This window comes from Rattus norvegicus, chromosome 4, assembly GCF_021556685.1.
Source record: "Rattus norvegicus strain SHRSP/BbbUtx chromosome 4, alternate assembly SHRSP_T2T, whole genome shotgun sequence".
Lineage (NCBI taxonomy): Eukaryota > Metazoa > Chordata > Mammalia > Rodentia > Muridae > Rattus > Rattus norvegicus.
The window spans coordinates 57362280-57385351 of NC_141537.1; the positions used below are offsets into that span (position 1 = coordinate 57362280).

Genomic DNA, 23072 nt, shown 5'->3' on the forward strand with positions numbered 1-23072 from the left:
CCTACTTGATCATTTTGATGTGTTCTTGGATTTGGTTTGTGAGAATTTTATTGAGTATTTTTGCATCAATATTCATAAGGGAAATTGGCCTGAAGTTTGCTTTCTTCGTAGGTTCTTTGTGTGGTTTAGGTATAAGCATAATTGTGGCTTCAAAGAATGAATTGGGTAGTGATCATTCTGTTTATATTTTGTGGAATAGTTTGAAAAGTGTTAGTATCAGGTCTTCTTTGAAGGTCTGATAGAATTCTGCACTAAATCTTTGAAACCTGGTATCTGTCTTGAAAATTGTCCATTTCCTCTAGATTTTCCAGTTTTGTTGAGCTTTTGTAGTAGGGTCTGATAATTTTTTTAATTTCCTCAGCGTCTGTTGTTATGTCTCCCCTTGTATATCTGATTTTGTCAATTTGGATAATGTCTCTCTGCCCTATGGTTAGTCTGGCTAAGGGTTTGTATATCTTGTTGATTTTCTCAAAGAATCAGCTCCTGGTTTTGATGATTCTTTGTATAGTTCTTTTCCTTTTTACTTGGTTGATTTCAGCTCTGAGTTTGATTATTTCCTGCTGTCTACTCCTCTTGGGTGAATTTGCTTCTTTTTGTTCTAGAGCTTTCAGATATGCTGTCAAGCTGTTAGTGTATGCTCTCTCCAATTTCTTTATGGAGGCACTCAGAGCTATGAGTTTTCCTCTTAGCACTGCTTTCATTGTATCCCATAAGTTTCTATATGTTGTACCTTCACTTTCATTAAATTCTAAAACATCGTTCACTTCTTTCTTTATTTCTTCCTTGACCCAAGTTGTCATTGAGTAGATCATCATTCAGCTTCCATATGCATGTGGACTTTCTGTTGTTTTTGTTGTTATTGAAGAGCAGTCTTAGTCCGTGGTGATCTGAGAGGATGCATAGGATTATTTTAATCTCCTGTATCTATTGAGGACTGTTTTGTGACCAATTATATGGCCAATTTTTGTGAAGGTACCATGAGGTGCTGAGAAGAAGGCATTGTTTTTTGGTTTTAAGATGAAATGTTCTATAGATGTTTGGTTCATAACTTCTGTTAATTTCACTGTGCCTCTGTTTAATTTCTGTTTCTATGATCATTGTGAAGGGTGGTATGTTGGAGTCTCCTACTATTATTGTGTGTGGTGCGATGTGTGCTTTGAGCGTTAGTAAAGTTTCTTTTATGAATATGTGTGTCCTTGCATTTGAGGCTGAATTTAAACCATTTTCCCTGGTTTCCTTTCAGAGACTGTGCAAAACTGAAACTGCTGCCAAGGGCATGGGTGTTGTTAGGGTAGACTCAACTGTGATGTGCACATAAGAACAAGGAGACGATACCTCTAATAGATAAACATGCAGATGCTAATGTCAGACACTGTTCATATTTTAGATCTCTTAAGCACTCCACATGTTTGTGCTACATCACAAATTTAGCATGGTCTGCATTCCTTTTTGCTCTGAAGCTTTATCTCAGAAAAGTTCTTTCTTTTGAAGATATCTGATGTCACTCCCATGATACACTGCACCCACCCTTTGAGCATGGGACCACTTCTCCAAAGCCTCCTTTCAAGTCTCTTTGCTATGTGGACTAAAAGATGCCTTCTAGCAGGCCTATTGTTCTTAGGTGTGGCTTCTTAGTGATGCCTCCACCCTCCACCCTTCATCCTTCACCCTCTACCATCCACACCTCCACTGAGGCAATGATCATAATCTGCATTGTTTGTTTATTTGCTTGTGTACTTGCTTGTTTGTATGTCTGTGTTCTCCGACTCTCAACAATGGTGACCTGTTAGAAAACAGTGTGATTCATCTCTTTGTGCTCGCAACTGACAAAAATATATCCTAATATATGGTGGGTTTACTAGAGATGCTGGCAGACACTTAATATTCAAAAGTGTTAAAAAAAAAGAAAGAGGAGCATGCAGATTTAGTGTGCCAATGATGACATAATTAATTCATGCATTCAACTATATGCTAGCTCTATCTTAGGTAATATCATGCTAAGGAAAAAATAGCAAGTCAGTACTAGAAACAGTGTCTCATGCACACTGAGCAAATTGTAAACAGACTCAGAGAAATAAGTCCACTGCCAAGCCATAGGATTCTAACACAAGGCAAACTGAGGCACTGTGAGGTGGCATATGGCTTGTGACCCCAGAACTCAGAAGACTGAGACAGGAGGGCTCTGAGTTTGAATCCTGTCTAGAGTATATATGAAGATCCTGTCTCAATAACAATAATAAAAATAGACACTTGTTCACTAACTTCCTTCACACTTACACATTTATAAAATTCAATTCTCAGACAGCAGTTATCTTCATTCTATAGATAAGGCAATTAAACTGCAACTCAAGCTTGGCCAACAGAAGCTCTGGTCCACTGCCCAGCACTTCCTGGCTCATAGATAAGAGTCAGAATGAACCCAAGCTTTCGTATTTGGGGACACACAAAAAAGTGACCTGATGGTACAGATCCCTTCAAGATTCTCTTATAGTTAGACATAAGCTGGTAGGATGCAGAAGCCATCACTGTAACTGCCTTTCAATTCGAAACCTCTGGGATCACATAAAGAGTCTAACCATGTATCTGGTAATGATGGTCATTAAATAAAAACTCATAAAGCGCATGTCAAATACAGGGGCGAATGCTAGCAGCAAACCACTGAACTGAGAACAGTACCCCAATTGGAGAAGTTAGAGAAAGGATTGAAAGAGCTGAAGGGACTTGCAACCCCATAAAAACAACAATGCCAACCAACCAGAGCTCCGGGGGACTAAACCAACACCCAAAGACTATACATGGACTGACCCATGGCTTCAACTGCATATGTAGCAAAGAATGGTCTTGCTGGGTACCAATGGAAGGAGAAACCCTTGGTACTGCCAAGGTTGGCCCCCCAGTGTAAGGGAATGTGGGGGGGGCGTGGATGGGAACAGGAATACCTTTATAGAAGAAGGGGAGGAAGAGGAGATGGGGGCTTATGAATGGGAAACTAGGAAAGTGAATAACATTTGAAATGTAAATAAAAAATATCCAATAAATAAAGCAACCCATAGAGCGTGTGTTGTGGGACAGGTGACCTGCTGGTAGAGTGGTGTTCCACTGATAAAAACACTCTTGGGTGAAGAAACCACACAGACAAATCGGCATCCTGATCCAAGTGGCTAGTGGCAGCTCATGGTGATACCCAGGAACAGTATGGGAGCAATGTACCTTAATCTTGTAAAGAGTTTTAGAACAGCTCACGTGGCAACAGAGTTGACTGGAGAAAAGACAATCATCAGACGGCACAATCAACAACACTGAATATCTGAGGCTGATGAAAATCTAACTGGCGGGATGGGGGTGCAGAATATTTGCTGAGATATCCCTGGAAAACTAAGAAAGAGAAGAGGAGGAAGCACATGGTCCAAAGCACCGAGAAGCCTCCTTCCTGCTCTTTCAAGCAAAACTGCTGTGTGAAGTTAGTTTGGAGGTTAGCAAGTCAAGAAAAGCTCTCTCCACCCAAATCCTGCATTCAGACAATGGCACCTGGCATCACAAAGCTCTTCCACAGCTTTGCTCTGCCTGGGGGAAGGCACTGTGTCTTCTTTCCATTCCATAAGTGATACTTTATACTAAGCGACACTTATACAAATATGGTCACAATGTTTGCACCACTTGATGCTCACTGACGCCTGACAAACAAATCAATCCTTGGGAAGGGCCATTAGTGTTCTCATAATTAGAGAAAGAGGACTTAAGAAAGCTCTGCTCTGAGATGGAATCCACTGCACCCAACAGCCATTGTTTACTGAAAACTTAACTGCACCATTTGAATTCCAGGTCTCAAAGCACTTGTTCGAATGCTGTCTGCCAGTTCACTTTAAGAGCTGTTGTTGATACTTGGCAGTTACTACACGCTAAATATTAGGAGAGGCCAGCGAGAAGAACAGCTTTGAAATGACACTCTATTTGATCAGGTTCTGCAGTAATTGTTGAAATCATATACATTTGCTTTGGGTCCCACTAAAACCTCTGCAGGGTCGCTGCACCTGCAGTTCCAATTTGCGATTTCTTCAGCCCTCCTTTGAAGTTATTTTTGCCAATTACCTGGTGTTATTATTAATTAAATGTGATTTGCAACTTGAAATGTAGTGTTATCAATGGAACTCAGCTGTATGAATATAAAGTAAAATTTTCAATTGAACTAAAATGTTTCCTTTCATTCATAGTATTTTAGAACATTAATACTTCTGTCAAATTGATTTTTGCCTGCTGGAAGTCATTTTTCCAAAGCAATGAACATCTAAGGGGGAAAATATTCTATATGCTTTTCTTCCTGTCATTGAAAATACTTTGTTTTAATCTTAAAACTGAATCCATTTTGTTAATAGAAATTTGGTTCTTGTTTATAACCTAAAGGGGGGAGTTCTTTATTCTAAAACAATACACTAAACAAAAAAATATATAATCAGTGAGCACTTGTCAATTTTATACTAGGAATGAAATGTTCCATTAATGCTTGATCCTCACCAAAACGAAATCACCTGAATCACACATCAAATTTGGGAGAGGCAAGTATCAGTCATTTTACATACTAAAATTAATTAACTAAAATGGTAAATCTCATTATTTAAATAGAAGTTGCCAACTCACTTCACAGTCCTTTCTAACACTGAGAGTTTAAGATTCTGAACACATGTCAAGTAATAGTCAGAAATGTCCAACATCAGTAAATTAGAAGAAAAGTCACATACAGTAGAAGATTTGACAGATTCAGGTCTATCCTGCCCCTTGTAATATACGCAGTGATGGCTTGAAAGCTTGTCATCTTTGATAAGTCATTCATAAACATGACGACTGATTAAAAGAGGTGTGTCTCCTTACTGTGCAAATCTACAGTGAAAAGATATCATCCTTTCACAAATTCCTTTTATCTTCAAAGATAAAGCCTTGGCTTCCTTGCCCTTTGTAATGATAGAAGCAGCATTAGCATTTATTATCCTGTCTTCCTTTAAAACTGGTGTAATAAGGGAAGACAAGGACGTGAAAGGAACTGTCTGAAGACTCAAGGAAGTCATTATTGAGTCAGGAGCTACAAGCCCCCCAATTCGTGATAGAAAAGCATGAGCAAATATCATCAACCCCTTCATTACAGGATCTGTGGAACCTCATATTGAATAATTAAAACAAGACAAATAGAGGAGTATGGTTCTAACCTTTGAGGGTGTGTAACACGGATGATGAGTAAGTTGTAACTCAGTAACTACTTAGCTATTCCTTCCCCTCAAGACAAAGGAGACCAAGGCAGGGATGGTGGGGACAGACGTAAATTAGACTAGAAGACACACTATGGGTGTTTATAATTTTCTAGGTGCTATTTTAAAAAGTGTTTTTGAAACTTCACAAAGAAAAATAGTTCAACAGCCAGTGTACAGTTATATCTGTTGTCCCTGCCAATCTTGCAGGAAGCTCTGGGCAACATGAGTCAGGGAAATTGACACGCTGGGATCACACATACACCTAGAACCCTACACTATATACTAAGCCATCCTATCTTTGTATCAAGACCAGAACAATAGGATTACATAACATGCCAAGGAACTTCTGAAGTCAGTGTATTATAGGCATCTTTATTAACTAAATTCTGTCTCCATCCTTATCAGTTGACCTACTCTTCCCGTTTACCTCCCACTCCTCTCTTGACACCACCCCCTCTGAGACCATTCCAGTTATATTCTGTAATGCATTGAACCATGCCTATGGAAATGTGCTAAAACCCTCACCTCTGTAACTCAAAATGGAACTGGAAATAGAGACATTATTTGCAAACATTATTCACGCTGAGATCATATAAGAGTAAGGTGGTTCTACCCAATATGGCTGCATCTCTTCAACAGCAGGACACAAAGAACTACCGAAACATAGAAAGTGGCTATGAGATCTTAGAGGCAGTCACTAAAGTGATGGTCTACAAGCTAACGAAGACCAAAGACTGCTGGCCCAGCTCAGACGCTCCAAGGGAAGTGAGATTCTCCTCTAAGATCTCAGAAGCTGCTGCACACCCCTGAAGCACCTTGATTTCTGATTTTTTTGCTAGCAGAGGTGAGAAGCAATGAGCTCCAACTTAAATCACCCAGCCCGTTCTTTGTTCTGGCACTGCTGCAAAGATGAATCATCTCTCCAGATCACACAGTGTGGGTCTATGTCACTGCGCATACACTTTTGGTTATGCTCCCTGGAAAAAGTTCCTGGTCTCTTATTAAAACTGTTCCTAGTCCTTGAATGAAAAAAGATACCCAAAGAAAATAAATGAACCTTTTCTATGATGAAAACTTTCTCCAAAGGTGACTAAGAGCCACTCAAGACCAACAATCCACAAAGAAGAGAGAACACTGTCCCGATCTTTGCTTCCCCTTACCATATGAAGCCATAATTCTCATGAAACTTCTGCCCAGGAGTCTATACTTGGCTTCCTTTGTTTCTCACTCTCTCTGTACTCAGCTTCAGCACCCACCATTCCCTTCTTAACTCGGATTTTTGTAAGATGGTTTTGAGAGTTCCTGCTTAGCTAGACGAATGCTCCTTTTGCTCTTCTCCACAAAGGTGTTGCTGACAGAACCCATGTTCCCACTCCACCACACTAGTCTCCTCGCTACTCCTCTGCGACGGTGTTTGCCTTCCCTGACCCACCCAGCCACAGAGTTTTGTGATCAGCTATAACCTTTTATCTGGCCTTCAAGATCTCCATTTAATCAGTTACCAAGTTCCATTAACTAGGTCTCAGAAATGTCTCTCATGTCTGTCTACTCTTCTACTTTACTGCCACAGCCCTACGTTAAACCAAGACTGATAGTGCAGAGGCCCGTTACGCAGTCTTCCCTCCTCCACTTCTAGGTGCAAGCTGAAGGTTTCCTCAGCCCTTGAAAGTTTTGGCAATTATTTAGAACACCGAGGATAAAATAAATACCTTATAACTTATAGCACTCAAATGTGTATCAATATCTAACTTTCTATTGTATTTGCCATATTTCACTGCCACTAAAACAAGCACTAATATCAAATATTTACTCTATCAAATGCCTCTTTTATCTCCTCCACAGGGATATTGCCTAGAGATGAGTTATCATCGATGTCTGTTCTTGACCACCATTAATGCATAATCTTCATTCTCCCAGATTCACAGAAACTACTCCTAGAAACTCAGATTCTGTTAACATGTAAAACACTCTAATTAAACTGGACGTGCAATGTATCACTAAATGGATTTTCATTTTGTTATAATTACATTATGACCTACCTGAATTAATCAGGGATAAAACCTAGGATGCCTCAACTTATTCTGGAACTTCTTAGCAATCAATGTTGCTGAAGAGAGAAACTCACTCAGAGCAGAGCATAGAGGTTTTTTGTGCATGTTGAGAAAACATATAATTTTATGAATGGACAGATACTCCAAAACCTGAATGTAAACATCTCTCTCAGTCAAGACACTCAGGTTTCTAAATACACACTGCTAACACGGTGACAGATTCAGTAAGCTTGGCAAATGTTACAGAACTAATGAATTTTCATTAAAGTCATCAGATAATTCTGCAATGGGTTAAGCTGCTACTATTTGCCATTCCCATTACTATCATCGCCATGTGAAAGGTTGAATTTTCAGCTATTTTTGTTCCAGATAAAAATCTTTGTCATTAAAATGAGAGATGATTCTGATATTTAATATATTCCATGGCGTACTCTGGCATGGCACTAATTTGGCCTTTTCAACATTCTGCATATTAAGAGACAATCCACCCCCTCCTCCATTCCCCAGATAAGTGAGAACTGAAATAGAATGGACAGCCAATCAAGTCACAGAATACTGAAAGGATCAACACAGAAAAAAATGTGTTGCTGTAATCAGGAGCATCCATGAGGTGCTAAAATTATTTTCTCCCATACTAATGACTCAGAGAGAAACAGCAATAATGAAAGGGGCCATCGAAGTCTTCTCGTGTGACAGTATTCCCTAAGTACAGCAAAGCCTCCTAAAAAGAACAGTCAAGTACTTCTTATTTTAGTCAATAACATTGCACTCTCACTTAACTTTTACAACAATACATTACATCACACTCTACAATGAGCAAATTATGCCCTTATTGAATTTTTCATAGTAATCTGTTCTATGCACACAAAATGGGCCCCAGCATTGAAGAATGCCCCGAATCACTGCAGAAAACTTATTTCAACACATACTCTCTTATTTTCCTTCACAGGTTGAATTATCACTCTGCTAAGAGCCAACATCAGCTGCTTGAATAATGCATTAACCCTGCTTCCAGAAGTCTTAGCTTTCATCTGAAGGGGCATTTCCTTTAAGGATAAACATGGGACTTTTTTTCCAAGAAAATAAAATAATTTAAAGTTTAATGGGAGCTTTTGGATCATTTTTATAGCTGTGGTGATGTGACTTAGAATTCCAGAAAGCAAAGATGATGCCATCACAGGTGCAGTTGGTCTGAACACTTGTCCAATTAAATCAATTAACCCCATCTGCCAACCTGACGAGGCCCTCCCTCTCTACAGTTTCTGCCACAGTACAGCCATAGAGCACATGTTAAATATAAAAAAAATCACCGAGTACAATAAATTTTTCTGTCCTATTACATCCATTAGAAAGGCTTCAGGCACCTATGACTCTCAAGCAAGAATCTTATTGCAAAAACTTTAGGTTCTCAGTTCCAGGTAATTATAGTGAAATCATCCCCATGATCTCCTCCTGAACTGAAAGCTCTAACCATTAATTGATCAACATAATTTCCTTCTTGACCTCCGCAATTGCTTTAAAATAGTCAAGAGATACTTTCGAATCTCCACAACATCATGATCACCAATGCAAAAAGAGTAATTTTTAAATAAAATATTATTTAAGCGCCAATAATGTCTCCTACCCACGAAGATCTATCACTGACTAAATGTCAGTAAGATTTGTGCTGTGTGCTGCTTTCTGCTGCCCTGCTCTGTTTTTCCCTAAGTAATAGAATGGATTTACAGCCTCACAGATAAACATACATGTTGGTGAACTATCTACAGAGATTGGAAATGCACTCTGAAGAACTCCCAGGACAGGATCTTGCCAGCACTTTGTCCTAACTAAATTTTCACAATTTTTCCTTCATCCCTCTGTAAGCTCTAGGATTTTATATACAGATGAAAGACGGAAAAGTCAAATATGACAATGAGCGTATGACTTAGGGCTACCCCCAGGGGCTGATCCAGTTGCCTTAAGATGATTACAAGCGCTGATCCCTCTAGTGCTCCTTGTTAAATTCCACTGACTTTTTTTTTTAATTTGATGACTTGCTAATGTAAACTTCCATCTAGAACAATCAAACAGTATGCCATTTATTCAAATTCACTGTGGCTCTAAGGCGCCTGCAAACTCCCTCATCAAAACAGACAACTCAAAAGATACTCACCGAAGTCAGGAGCTCTACTGCTCAAATTAGCACCAAAGAGTCACCTTACTAGAAATAAGAACAATAAAACCACCTACAATATGCCTAGTTTCCGCATACGGAGCACAGCCTGGGCCATGCACTTGTGAGAGATCTAATTATCTCGTAGACATCAGGCAGCACTTGGAGGTGTCCACACTTTAGCAACCTGTCACCTCCAAATGCAATCAACTGGTAAATACATGCTCACCAATCTCCCTTGAGATCTGAGTGAAGGCCTCAACACCACTCTCTCCATAGTTCCCCTCGGAAGCCAGTGTTGACACATAATTCCATCCCAGGGCCGTCACAATGTCCACCATGGCTTGGGCTTGGTAGGAGTCAGGCGGGACCACCCGAGAAAAGAAATCATACCTGGTGTTGTCACTTAGCTCTGGGGCTGTGGATGCATAGCTAATCTGAGGTATCTGCAAAACAAATGAGAGGTCATGTCAACCTACAGTGTGTCTTGTACAGTGATAGATTATCACCAGAGACTAAATAGTCAAAAGTTGTCACAGAAACTTAGCGGTATCAGCCTGAAGGCAAACTATGGTTTTAGGACCACCGATTTAATAGGAAATAATTTCCTAACATTCCATGGGCTTAATTTCCTTTTGAAGCACAAAAGTACAAACACTGAGAAACAATTTACTTTTGCTTCAGGTGTCAAAGGTCAAAGGAAAACATTTCATGTTTTTTGAGGCTGCTCTTTTATTCTGTACATGATTGTTCTGGTGTGGAAATGAAGCCATAATACAAACATATATCACCTCAGAAACTCTCTTTGGCTTTAACACATAAAGGTTTGTTGGTTGGTTGGTTGGTTGGTTGGTTGGTTGGTTGGTTGATTGGTTGGTTGAAACTTAATACCACTTAAGTTTTAAAATTAAAACTTTGATACATTATTTTGTTTTTGATACAGGGTCTCACTGTGTAGTCCTGGCTATTCTGGACTCACTTGTGTAGATCAGACTCAAAGGAGATGTTCAAAGAATTGGTCTGGCTTGCCACAAAAGGTTGTACATTCCAGGAGCCAATAGTCACTCGCCAGTCTCTAGGCAGATTATTTTTAAACCACTCTTGACATCTTTGAATGTCACTCAGCATCTGAATAACCCCTCTCAGTCTATAGAATCCTACTTCATATTGGTGGCCAGTGAAATGGCAGGAAGATACAAATAAAAGCTTTACTCACAGGTTAAGAAGCAAACCAATGTGCCTGGAGCTATCCAGGTCCTGAAGGCCTCTGAATAACAGAGCTCCAGCTTGCTTGCTTGCTTGCTGGCTGGCTGGCTGGCTGGCTGGCTGGCTGGCTGGCTTGCTATCATTTCATTCTGTCTTTTTTTTAATTGGATATCTTATGTATTTACATTTCAAATTTTATCCCCTTTCCTGGTTTCCCCTCCAGAACCCGCCTGTCCCATCCTCCTTCCCCTGCTTCTAGGAGGGTGCTCCCTGTCCCACCCACCAAGAGCTCCAGTTTTCTATTTCAGCAGCGACAACAACTGTTCAGGTCAGCCTAATTAATCCTAAACTCTTCCTGGTTCCGTTTTCCTGGTAGGGATCATGTTAACTTATTTAACACTGTGTGGCCATAAAAACTATCTGAGCTTCCTCCTCCTGCCCTTTGCTTTCTCTTCTAGACCTACCAGCCTTGCCTTAACAGACAGATGGCTTGATTAGACTCTGTGCCTTTATAGTATGTGTCTACTCAGCAAGACATTTCTCCAAATCTCAAAGCACAGCAGTCTTAGCCTTCTTCACCTCTTTTTGTTCTTGCTTCTAGAAATCCCATAATAGAAATCCTAGCCACTCACTAAGCTATCCCCATATCCTGTACTAGATAAAAATTTCCCAAAAATTAACCCCATGAATGATTCTATAGTCTAATAAAAAACTCAGTAGTCTGACCCAGGCTATATTGTGCTGCTGTGGGGGTGGGGGTGGGGGTGGGGTGGGGGTGGGGGTGGGGGTGGGTAAGTATTTGTGGGCATGCGTGTAAGTGTGGCTGTGGAAGAGCATTCTGTAGCACTGGGCCATAGCTTGTCCTGTTTGAAAGCAATCTTCCCATTTCCTCAGCTCCTCAGAGTCCAGCGGTAAAATGTCTTGCACAGCCCCCACCCTGCCAGTAATAATGAGCCACCCCTTTCTAAAAATGAGCACAAAGTGTGAAAATTGAGTGTTTGAAACCAAAACTAATTATCTCAAATTACTACCTTCAGTCAGTCAGTTCCAGGGCTGTTTAATTAGCAGTCAGCATCATGTTTAGGATTAATTAAACAGGTGTAAAGGGTATATAAAATAAAAGTGCAGATAGGAGATGGTTGTTTGATTAATCCAGTAATGGGCTTTCTCCCTAAAGTCTTGAAGAGTTTTCTCTTCTGAGATCGATGTGTGAAAAAGTAATGTGCAAATACGTGTTTGCAATTTCATGTCTGCAATTCTTCTATGTTGCAGTCTACAATAACATTATGGCACAGGGATAGTATTTCAAGCCAAGTTTTCAAAGTGTCACGAAGTCGCATCCTGTTCCTACTTTATTTGCCACAGACCACTAATCTTTGGCTCATTAAGCATTTTAATTTCTATACCAGCATCCCCAATATTTCCACTACCCTCAAATTAAACCCCTACTGGCAACTAAAGTGAAAATTTATTAAAGAACTAAGCTGTTTCTTTTTCTTTCTGCTGCACCGCATCCACCCTAACTAGCCTTTAACCCTGGGGGGTTTATCTAGCAGACAACATATAAAGGTGCTGGGTGAAGGAGAGAAGAGGAGAGAAAAAATGAGAAAAAACAAAGAAAATGCCATCAACAAGAGGAGGCATTAAGGAAAGCAGCCTTCATTATTCACTTGTTCTTCTAAAGAAGAAATGTCCTTTACAGTGTCAAGTCCCACTCGACAATCTTAAGAATAAAATCTACACTCTCATCTGGCTTATGATATCACTCTGACTCACAGCCTTCCGACTTCCTGTTATGTTCCACCGATAGCAGAAGGATCTAAAGGAATAGATCCTGACCTCTGTCTAGTCGTGGTCCCCTTTCTGGCTGCTTTGGACCAGACTCAGTTGGAGCTTGAAACAGAAAAAAAACATGTGGTAGATACCTGCACCCTTGCCCAAATGTGCACTACAGAGCAGGAAGACTGTGTTCCTCTGCTTGCTGATGTTGTATATACCTCAATGTTACTTTTCCTCTGGACACCCCCCTCCCTGCTCTGTCAAACTCTCCTCCTCACTCTATGCCTCTCATCTGAATTAGAACTAGAATCCTGGCTGATGGCTGGCTTGTGATTTTTCCAGAAGTTAGCTCTTCATTTATTGGGTATCTACAATACTTGATGGAGCGAGTGTCTAATGAGTGTTTAGAGGTAATTCACTAATTAATCCATGACAGGACATTTGATGTTGCCCCCTCCTGCTGAATTCTGCTACAGCATGGCAAGGACCTTCTCTATCTGCCCTTCGACTTGCCCCACCCTTCTGTGTCTCTGAGGGTGCTTGTTACTACTCTATCACCTGCCAGCTCCAACAGAGTTTGGCCCAGAAGAGGCTAAGGAGCAAGAAAGTGGAACAAATCCAAACAGAAGTCAGGATATATTCCTCCAGGTTCTTTCCCCCTGGTAACAGCACGGTCTCTACCTGAGCCTCTGCCATAACTCTTGGGGGCCCTATTATACCTCCTCAACCTTGACCCCTGCAGGTCTCCTCACTATTGTCTATCTCTGAGTACTTCAGCATTCAAGAGACGTTCCTGTGTCTCTGCCCACACTGTACAAATAGCCTTTTTATTAGCCTGCCCCATCATTTCTGCAGTATGAAAAGAGTCTGGATGTTCTGACGGGTGCTGGGCGTGTGACAGGTATCTGTATCCTCCACCGTCAGCACTACCCTAACCTCTTGGTCTTCTGCTCACTTTCCCTTTCAACACTCTCTACTGTTGTCCTCACCCGACTTTTCCTTTTCTCTCTTTCAGCTCCTAAAGGCATCAAATTGCATATTTTAAAACACCTGTCATCTTGCTTTCCTTCATTTTTCATTTTCTTTGTGCTGAGGTTTCATAAGACTATAATGTATGCTTAAAATAAGGCCCTTCCCATCACCCAAATAAAGCATATTTGAGGCAATTAATTATACCTCACAAGACTCATTACGAGACCCTCCCTTTTTAAAAAAAGCTTCAGCTTCCATTGTCCTGTTATCTTCAGTTCCCAACTCCAATCCTATGCTTTTTGGGAAGTTGCAGAGCAAAGGTTGTGTATCTAATTGTCTGATTGTCCTCATCCCCAATAGACAGGAATGTAAGCTTGAAGTCAGAGGTCTACAACTGTTGGACAAGAGTGCGTAACACTCTTTATTCTCAGACTAGATCAAAACAACTCAGGCTCCCTTTCTATGTGTGGGCAGAACCGCTCTTCCTGGTGTAGAAGCCAAACTTCCTCCCTGCTATATAATTCTGGCAACCAGGTGTGTGAAAGGGGCCAGAAATCCATCCTGCTGGTTTGAACTTACAGGACTCCAAATCTGCTAGGAGGGCAAAAGTTGATCCCAAGGTTGAGATGTGATACAGAAGTAGGAGGCATTATTTTGGCCTCAAGCCCAAACTGGCTTCTCTGCAATCTAGTTCTTAACAGACAGTCCTGTGTCTGGGGAGCTATTTGGTGCTTGCCTAGCTGTTAATAAAGCTAATTGCTTGATCTACATTTAACTAGCTATTCTGCGAATCTTGGACTCATACATTCCAAAAAGGGATTCCACATTGACATGTAGCCTCTAAAAGAAGCTAAACTTTGATTTCAATAGTGTGTGTTTGTGTGTGTGTGTGTGTGTGTGTGTGTGTGTGTGTGTGTGTGTGTGTTTATAAAATAGGCTACTGGCTCTCTTCTACTTTTGCTAAATGGAATCTCCCTAAGAGCTTGACCAAGAGATCTGGACTACAAACCCCAGTCTTCTTTGCAATGGTGAGTAGAACTTCTGAAAATCTCCCTGAAGGGACCAGGCATGCATACCCATCTTTTATCTCTGTGCTTCAAACATAAAGGTGGTAGCTCCATGGGTTATCCTAGACAGTACCCAAGCAAAGGTGGAACAAAAGGCATTCTCTAAGCCAAATCACTGTGACATCGCCATTCCTACCACTATGGCTGTTTACTATTTCCAGTCTTGGCCTCTTCAGATCTATACATGACCAGCAACCAAAGAACTTTTTAAAATAGAAAAGTAGTATCTTGCTCATAGACCTTCAACTCTTTTCCATTTCCCTTTGATCTTAGAATAAAGCCTACATTTCTTGCTACAAGGTCCTTTGAGCTGACATCTGTCCTCTTTCCCCCTTGTTCATATGTTGGAAGCATGAAGCCCTTCTTTCAAGTCATAGACCAGGAAGTTCCCTTTTGCTCATGCATAATAGTACTCCATGTGTCTTTCTTTTCCTCACTGGGTTTTCTCATCCTTCAGCCTCTGCTCAGTTGTTTCTTCCTGAAACAGAAGCCCTCTGACCGCTCCATTTTCAGTGTCTTCCCATCACCAGTTACTTTCATCACCCAATAAATTTCCCTTCACTTTGTTATTACAACTTGCATGTATATATTCTGTCACCCTTACTAACAGATACTCTAAAGGGGCATCATTCTCTGGGTTGTTTACAGGTGTTGTATGAGTTTCTAATGCATAGTAAAATGTCAAAAAATATTAGATGGAGAAAAGAAAACACCAAGGATCAAGCATCACTTTCCTCCATGTGTACCAATATTGAGGGATCTTTCTACAATGCTATTTCAGTAGAAAGTTGCCAATTTTCATATTATTTGTTAATCAAAGATCTACTCAGCAGCTACAGTTACTGATCAGCACGAGATCATCTGTTTTAGCAAGCAGAAGTGATAGAATCCAATTCAATTCAACTAAGGGCATTACAATTGGGTCGTGAGCGGGTCCAAGGCAGGGAAGTATTCACTTATCAGTCAACTCTTTGGGATGCTAGAAATGGTCATCATAGCTCCAAGGGCATCTTGGGGAACACTTTAGAAGCCCACGGACTTCAATCTGTCATGGAATAAAAATTACATTTCCAATCAAAAGCCTCTTCTAGTTTACTGTTTCCTGTAGACTGATTACTCAAGACAGAGTTAAAGCTGCTTAGGCCTCCCATAAACTGTCTCTCCCTACTACCTTTACTGGGTCTGCTTGCATCAATGAGGAGTGAAATTGTGAGTAACTGAGACTCACAGTGCTCTTGCTAGTTCCAAATGGGTGTCATTTCTGTTGCCTGTTATGATTTTTTCACTGTTAATACATCAAAATGTTGTAATCTTGAAACTTGCCTCATCTGTTCAGATTGACATGAGTCATGCCTGCTCTCTATACTTAGGATTTATCCACAACTTCACGGAAGGTAAGACCCAATCCTGACAAGCTAGTAATAAAGGCACCTAAAGTACACCACAAGAGAAGTCCTAGGATGGGTAGTAAGTTCGCATTCCTACAAAGAAACTCACAAATATCTGATGAACATAGGCACAGACAGAACTTGAATCACATGCATCTCTGCTGTTGATTCTTGGGTGTAAAAGAAAACCTGTCTAAAAACAACTTTATTCATTTATTGACTGCTATATTTGGTGGGGCAGGTCAGTGAGGGCTTCTTTGTGTTGTGTAATAACATCATTGGTTTTCCCCAGAGATGGATCAGCTTGAAACTCCACTCTTCCCCCAGGAGGTAGCCCTTGCCTGAGCACTTCTTCAGCAATGGTGGCCTTAGCAACAGTGGCCCTCACAACGATTGCTTCCTGCCACCGGCTTAGGATGGATTTGCTGCTTCTGCAAAACCCAGGACCAGAAAAGGCATGCTGACTGTCGTGGCCATTAACTTTGTCTTTTCAGACACTGGTGCTCTGTAGTATTAAATCTACTTGTGCTTGTGGCAAGACACGAGTATATAATCAGAAATTAGATGAGAGTGAGGAGTCAGGACTAGGAGTCAATGTCCAGCACTGGTCCCCTTCTCCCAACATTGCCTTGAGCTTTCATGCTCCTCTCAGCTTCATGAAAATCACATAAAGAGAAGGGGAAAAGCAAAAAAGCAAACCCAAACAGTCACGAAAAAACGAAGAATGACAAGTGCCCCAATTTTGCATTCAAAATTATGATCCCTTTCCCAAATCAAAAGCTGCTCGACAAGAATGTCCTCTATGTGTGGGAAGTGCTTAAGCTTCCAGCTCACAGGTCAATGTCAAATTGAAATATTCATGCCTGTCTTTCTGCTCAATTGAGTTCCCATACTTGACTTTGAGGAGGATTCTTCACTGCATTTTGATGCATGATAGAGATTAGGAAAAGAAAGCAAGGAAGCCTACTGAAATGGGAAACTGTGAGGGTCAGAGACAGCTAGAGAGATTTCATTTTACTCTGCACTGCATTTTTATTCCTTTCCCTACATCAGCTCACTCAGGCTAAGCTTGATATCCTTATCCACACCACACCACACCGCACCACACCACACCCCACCGCACCACACCGCACCGCACCGCACCGCACCGCACCACAAGAGCCTGTAGTTGTTAACACAAGCAAATACAGTCCAACATTTGTAAGTTTAGGGTCATAAGTTTAATTCATTATGGACCAAAAAGCAGCCTACACCCCTCACTAGAGTATCCTCTTCACAACTAACTGCTAACAAAACCAACTAGAGAGGGCCAGACAAGGCCAATCCATTCTCACTGCCGAATAAATAATTCAAAGATGGCTTATGACTGAGCGTGAACTTGAAACTTAACAGCAAAGGTGGAAAAGTATCATATCATAGGTAGCACACCTTCTTCAAAACACAAAGAACATGGTCTGGTCTCTATGTGCCCCAGAAAGTGGAGATTTGATTCCACTTGTAGTTACTTGTGGTTCTAATAATATATTGGCTGGTCTGTTGAAATGTAAGAAAATCACATTTTCTCTCCTATTTTTTTCAGCTGTGAGTTGGAAAAAGAAAGAAAGCAAAGGGTACACTGAAATTTAAACATCTCTTCTAAATACAGGAATTTTTCAAGGTAGCAGCCGTGTGGAGAGAGCAGAATAGGAAGCCATAATGCTTTGGGACCTAGGGCATGGTCACTGCCACATATGAGCTCTACTGGCCTGAAGAAGGACCAGTTACAGATGTAGACAGGATGCAGAAGGTAAGTATATTGAGAAAAACAATGACTCCTTGGGGGTCCCACAGTCAACAATTGACATATTCTTAAAGAACTTGCATCCTGACTCCTCCCACATATGCCTCCTGCTGGTTCCCTTACAGAACCATCTGGAAGCTAGAGAGCATTTTCTTTCTAATCTGCCTATTTAAAATGGAAAACCAAGCAATCCATGAACAGGAAAGAACTTACATATAAACAACCACAATTATGCCCTATATGATTAATAATGTTTTTTTACATCTGCTAATTACATTTTACAATGAGAAAGCATAAGAGCTCCTAAGGGAAGGTGCAGCTATAATCTATCAAGTCTCCAGCAGTGTGGAGACTTTTAAGCCTAAGTATTCTACGTACATGTTCATCTCAATGTTTTAACAAGTAGGATTAAACCTTTACTATTTAATGTAGAGACACCTCTGTTAAAAATAACTTTATACTTTGTCTCATTTAAATCTCCTGATCATCAATTTTTCTTTGGTGATTTCTCCACAAGCCACTTTCCTGTGACATCTAGAAAATTATTATCTGTAAAAATTCAATATTACACACAAATTTAAAAGGTTAATTATGTCCTTCTTTTTCTTTTTATTAATTGCTTCGGAACTTGATACGATGCACCCTAATCACATGGTCAGACTTGCTTCTTGTTCCTCAAAGGGCCATCCTCCCACCCTTGAATCCTCCAGCACTAACGAAAAAGGAAGAGAGAGAGAGAGAGAGAGAGAGAGAGAGAGAGAGAGAGAGAACCAAGCCCAATTTATGATGCCCTTATATTCACTGTACCATGGTCAAAATCCCCAGGAGCCAGACCCTTCAAGATAACTGAATTCTTCCTCACTTGCCCCTTGACCAGAGGTCATCAACTGTGAAAAGCCATACTTCAGCATCTTTATCACAGTTTTTCAGAACTCTCTTCAATTGCCTCCTGTCTGAACTTTTCTTTTTCGGGGGTGGGACAGGGGTGTTACCAAAGCCTTCAGTATCCCCCATTCTCAGTTATGTTTCTGCAGTCACTGATACCACTGAAAAAGAAGACTTTCCCCCAAATCAGCTGCCCCAAGCCCTTCTTTTGGGCAGTTGTTAAAGTAAATTTCATGTCTCTTGAACGGCTACTTTTTGTCTTTTAGTAATCTATCCAACAAGTCTGTTCACAATAGGCCCAGGCACTGTGAAGGGCCCTAGAAATGAAGCAGTAAAAAAAAACCAAGTGGTCCTTCCATCTAAAGGAACAAGTGGAAGTTGTTCTTCTACCTCCAAAGACAGGCATTAAGTAAATATGATCCAATAAGTGCCGCTGAGTATCCCAGGGTTTCTTCCATGCTCTGGGGACTAGGTGTGCTACCCCGATGTGGTAACGTTAAGCTAATATATGAAAAACAAGAGAGAGAGAGAGTGAGCATAGACTAGACTCTCCTAACCAGGGTGACTTCGTATTCAGCTATCTTGCAGATGTATAAACACACAAATAATAGAAGGGGAGACCTGGTCAACGGACAGTTAGTTAATTTTAGAAAATTTGCCAGAGGCTAAACCATATTTAAACCAAAATTGCCAAATGCCCTGCTTCTTAAATGTTTTGTTTCCTTTAGTTTCAATTTTATTTTTGATTGACACACAATACTTGTATACCTTTATGGCTATGGTGTGATTTTATACACATTACGTATGGATAAATATTATAGAATGTTAAAATCCTGGTTATTGGCATACCCATCACCTTGAATGTCATTATTTCTTGCAGGGAAGGCATTCCAATTTTTTCTCTTCTAAGATTTTGAAATATATAATATATAAGTGTTAACTATAACCTCCTTACTAATATATTTACAAGCACTATACCTAATTTGGATTCTTATATGATAATTCTGAAAAGAATAAGTATAAAATTATCAGCAGTAATACACATGTCTCTAAATTCTAAGGTTTGTATGAGTAAGGAATGAATAAATGTGTGAACAGAAAGAAACAGTGTAAGCCAACAAAAATATCCAGCAGAAACTAGACACACAAAAAAGGAACAACTCCAAGACCAGTCCACCCCTTGAAAGAACTTACGTTACTTACAAACTCTAATATTTGCTTCCTTAGAAAAATAAAAAGAAATTGAAGAAAGCATGGTCTTTATCCACCTCAGGCAGAAGAGGCTTGAACTGGATTTTAATATACATGAGCAGCAGGTTAGAACTAACTCAGGAAGATAATCTGTCATCTTTTTTTAACAAGATAATATACATTTGCTCAGAAGACAGAAAGGGGAAAAAATGGATCCATCCTCCTCTGAAAACTTCACACTATGACCTACCATCCCGGGGAGACACAGAAAATGTCATTCCTGATTTCATTATGTCTAACTATTACTGCTGATTCCACTGTATTCTGGAGTAAAAGGAATTTCTTTGATGCCTCTTGACAAAATTTTCAAGCAACTTGGGATTTAAAAATGAAGTCTATTTCGGAGTATTCTTTCCAACAAATGGTAGGGGAATTTTTTTTTTGGTATGAGTTGCTTAGGGCAGTGAAAACTTTTTGTAAAGTGGTTTTTCTTACATGAGTACCAAAAGATGATCAATTACAATTTGTTATAATAGAAAACCCAAAATGATGTGGTGGCACTTTCTTAGCATCGTTTGCTAAATCACTTAAAAATTTAACTCACCCACCCACTCACTCCCATCACTGCTGACTTCAAACGATCACCTAGCATTTAATTTTCCTCTTCTGCTGATTTCCGTGCTGTGCAATCACCACTGTGGTTCAATTTTTCCCCCAAGCATGTCAGCACCACACATAAAAAGTTAGTAATTATAACCAACAAATTGAAGTCAATAAACCCTAAGCTGGCAAATATTCCATTTAGACTGGCATTTTGCCACTCAATAATCCATGATTTGAATTCTGCAAATAAGAGAAAAATGGTGAAACGGACATTTGTCTATGTAAATCAGTTTCCTGATTGACAGACTCTCTGATTTTCAGTGATTATCCACATTCACCAATATTCTGGTCTTCAAATCATTATCTGTCTCCCAGCTGTCATTCAGGTACTGATTCTAAACACCTAACGCCAGTGGGGATTTTCAAGCCTTTAATGATACCCAAGTGGTGAACTCAGCTGTTAGAAGGACCTTGTGAGGTTAAAGGTCTTAATTAGAGTTCCGTTTACATAGGAAAGAAAGCTTAGCTCCATCTCCAAAGAATGAATAGTGCACTTCATAAATGGCAATCACCATGTGAGGGGGAAAGAAGATAAAAGAACCCATGTGACCCAGATTCCATTATTCTCCCAAATGCAGGAGAGTGCCCCCAAGGATATGTTCTCCTGACAAACATCAATACTATCTAAAGAGCAGTGCATTAAACATCCCCAAAGTGAACTTATTTGCCCTCTATGTTCATCTAAATCTCTTAATGTTCTTTATAAACTCCTTCATGTATCATATTCTGCCTGTACACCCAGCCAATGAAGTGTGTATGGTACATGAGTATAAGAGAGTGGGTATATGCTACTCTTGTCAACATTCATTTATTAAGATTTGGAAAAAGAACTATATGCTAAGTGTTCGGTCTCCAGCATGTCCATGAAAAAACCTGAGATAGGAATAATTTTTTCCAAGATAAATTTGAAAATCATAAAGAGCCTAGGCAATATGGCTCCAGAATCATCCCCGTAAAGAGTCTACTCTCCACTAAGTCCCCTCTCACAGATTTAAAGGCCACTGTTCGCTCCTAGTTAGCTGCAATCCATGAGTGCTCAAGGTCCTGAAGAAGCAATCAGACTTCTCTGTTCCCATTTCTGGTCACATATCCAACTGCTTCAGCGACACAGGCCACAGCTTAGATGTCACAAGCTATTGTACTTTGACTCTGGAATATCTGCCATGGGTTCAGTTTTTGAGCACTTGCTACCCAGATGGTGGGATTATTTGAGGAGATGCCTGTCTACCTGGAAGACACATGTCAGCAGGGCTGAGCTCTATACTTCTCAGTCTGAGGTAATGATATGAAGAGGCTACCACTGCATGCATTTGCCAAGGCATGGCTCTCCCACTGCATGACTCTGCCAGTGCATGTCTCTTCCACTGTATTTGATGAGAAAAGTAGCTAATACAACACCAGAATGAAAAGCATATGCTAATATGTATCTGTTGAAATAGCTGCAGTTCCAGGAAAATGGCCAGAGACAGGCTGGGCAGATTGGGCAGCAATCATCCAGGTCAACACATCAAATTTTCACTCTTCAAAAACTCAGGTATTTTCAAATAAGAAAGAAATATATTTTAAAACCTATTACCAACAACACTTCATATGATATATAAAGGCTAGTAAGCAAGTCAAAACACAACAGGAAATAGGAACAAAGGCAAAAGGCAGCTAAAGGTAGAAGATATAAGGGCATTCAAAGAAATGCAGACAGCTTTCAACAGAAACAAACATAAAAGAACATGGACTGAGCTGTTCACTCCTTGTGAGCACAGTTCTGTCTGTTTTCTATTTGTTTGATTTTAGTTTTCAGGTCAACAAAGTGTCTGTTAAACATTTGCTGTCCACCCCACTTTCCTACTTGACTTGCAGGAAAACTCACTTTACATTTTCTCTTAAACTCTGACTCCTTGATTGGTCATTCTCCTGCCACACGGGTGCTGTGTTATGTTTCTCTTTCTACTTCACACACTCTCTGTTATACCCAGTCTAAATCTCTACCTGACTCCCAGTCTCATGTCCTACTCAAGATAGCATCTTTGAGTATCCAACAGCAGCCTCAGAACAACACATTGAGACTTGTCACACGTGCCCCCGAGTGGAATAGAAGTTAACTGAAGTGCTGGGGGCCGAGTCATTGATTCCCAACTACCCTGATTATTCAGGTAAGTGCAACATATTTATATTGAACATATGATGATTTCTAATTATGCAACAGGGCCGAATGTTGTCCTCTGATGCTATTCTATACAAACTATGACTTTGAGCTAGCCACTGGGAATAATAATCTTTTAAAATTTAAACTCATGTTTTGGAATGACAGATATATTTACACCATGTAAGGTCAGTTTGCCAGTTTGGAGAATGCAGTAAGGGTAGCACTGGCTTAATTTCCTAGGTAGTCAGTTCAGTGTTGTCACCAAACTCTCAGTATCAGCACCAGCATCATCTAGAAGCTGGTTAGAAATGGAGAACCTCAGATCCCACCCCAGACCCAGTGAATGGAAATTTGTACTTTAATGAGAGCTCCAGGTGGTTCCTCTTGTGCACCAGCAAGTTGGAAAGGCATTGTTGAATCATAATGATGATGATGATGATGATAATGATGATGATGACGACGACGACAACGATGACGACAATGATGACGATGATGATGATGATATGGTTTTATTATTATCCAATATCATACTCAAAGGGACTTAAATATATTCAA

At 40.2% G+C, this 23072-nt stretch overlaps 1 protein-coding gene across 7 annotated transcripts in view; it reads right to left on the minus strand.

The window, feature by feature from the left end:
- The window catches only part of Grm8 (glutamate metabotropic receptor 8), a 906417-nt gene that overhangs the window by 717334 nt on the left and 166011 nt on the right, over positions 1 to 23072 (minus strand). For all 7 annotated transcript variants that reach the window (XM_087659148.1, XM_087659147.1, XM_087659150.1 and 4 more), the window contains 1 exon segment: positions 9673 to 9889. In XM_087659148.1, coding sequence (XP_087515274.1) covers positions 9673 to 9889 — 217 coding nt within the window.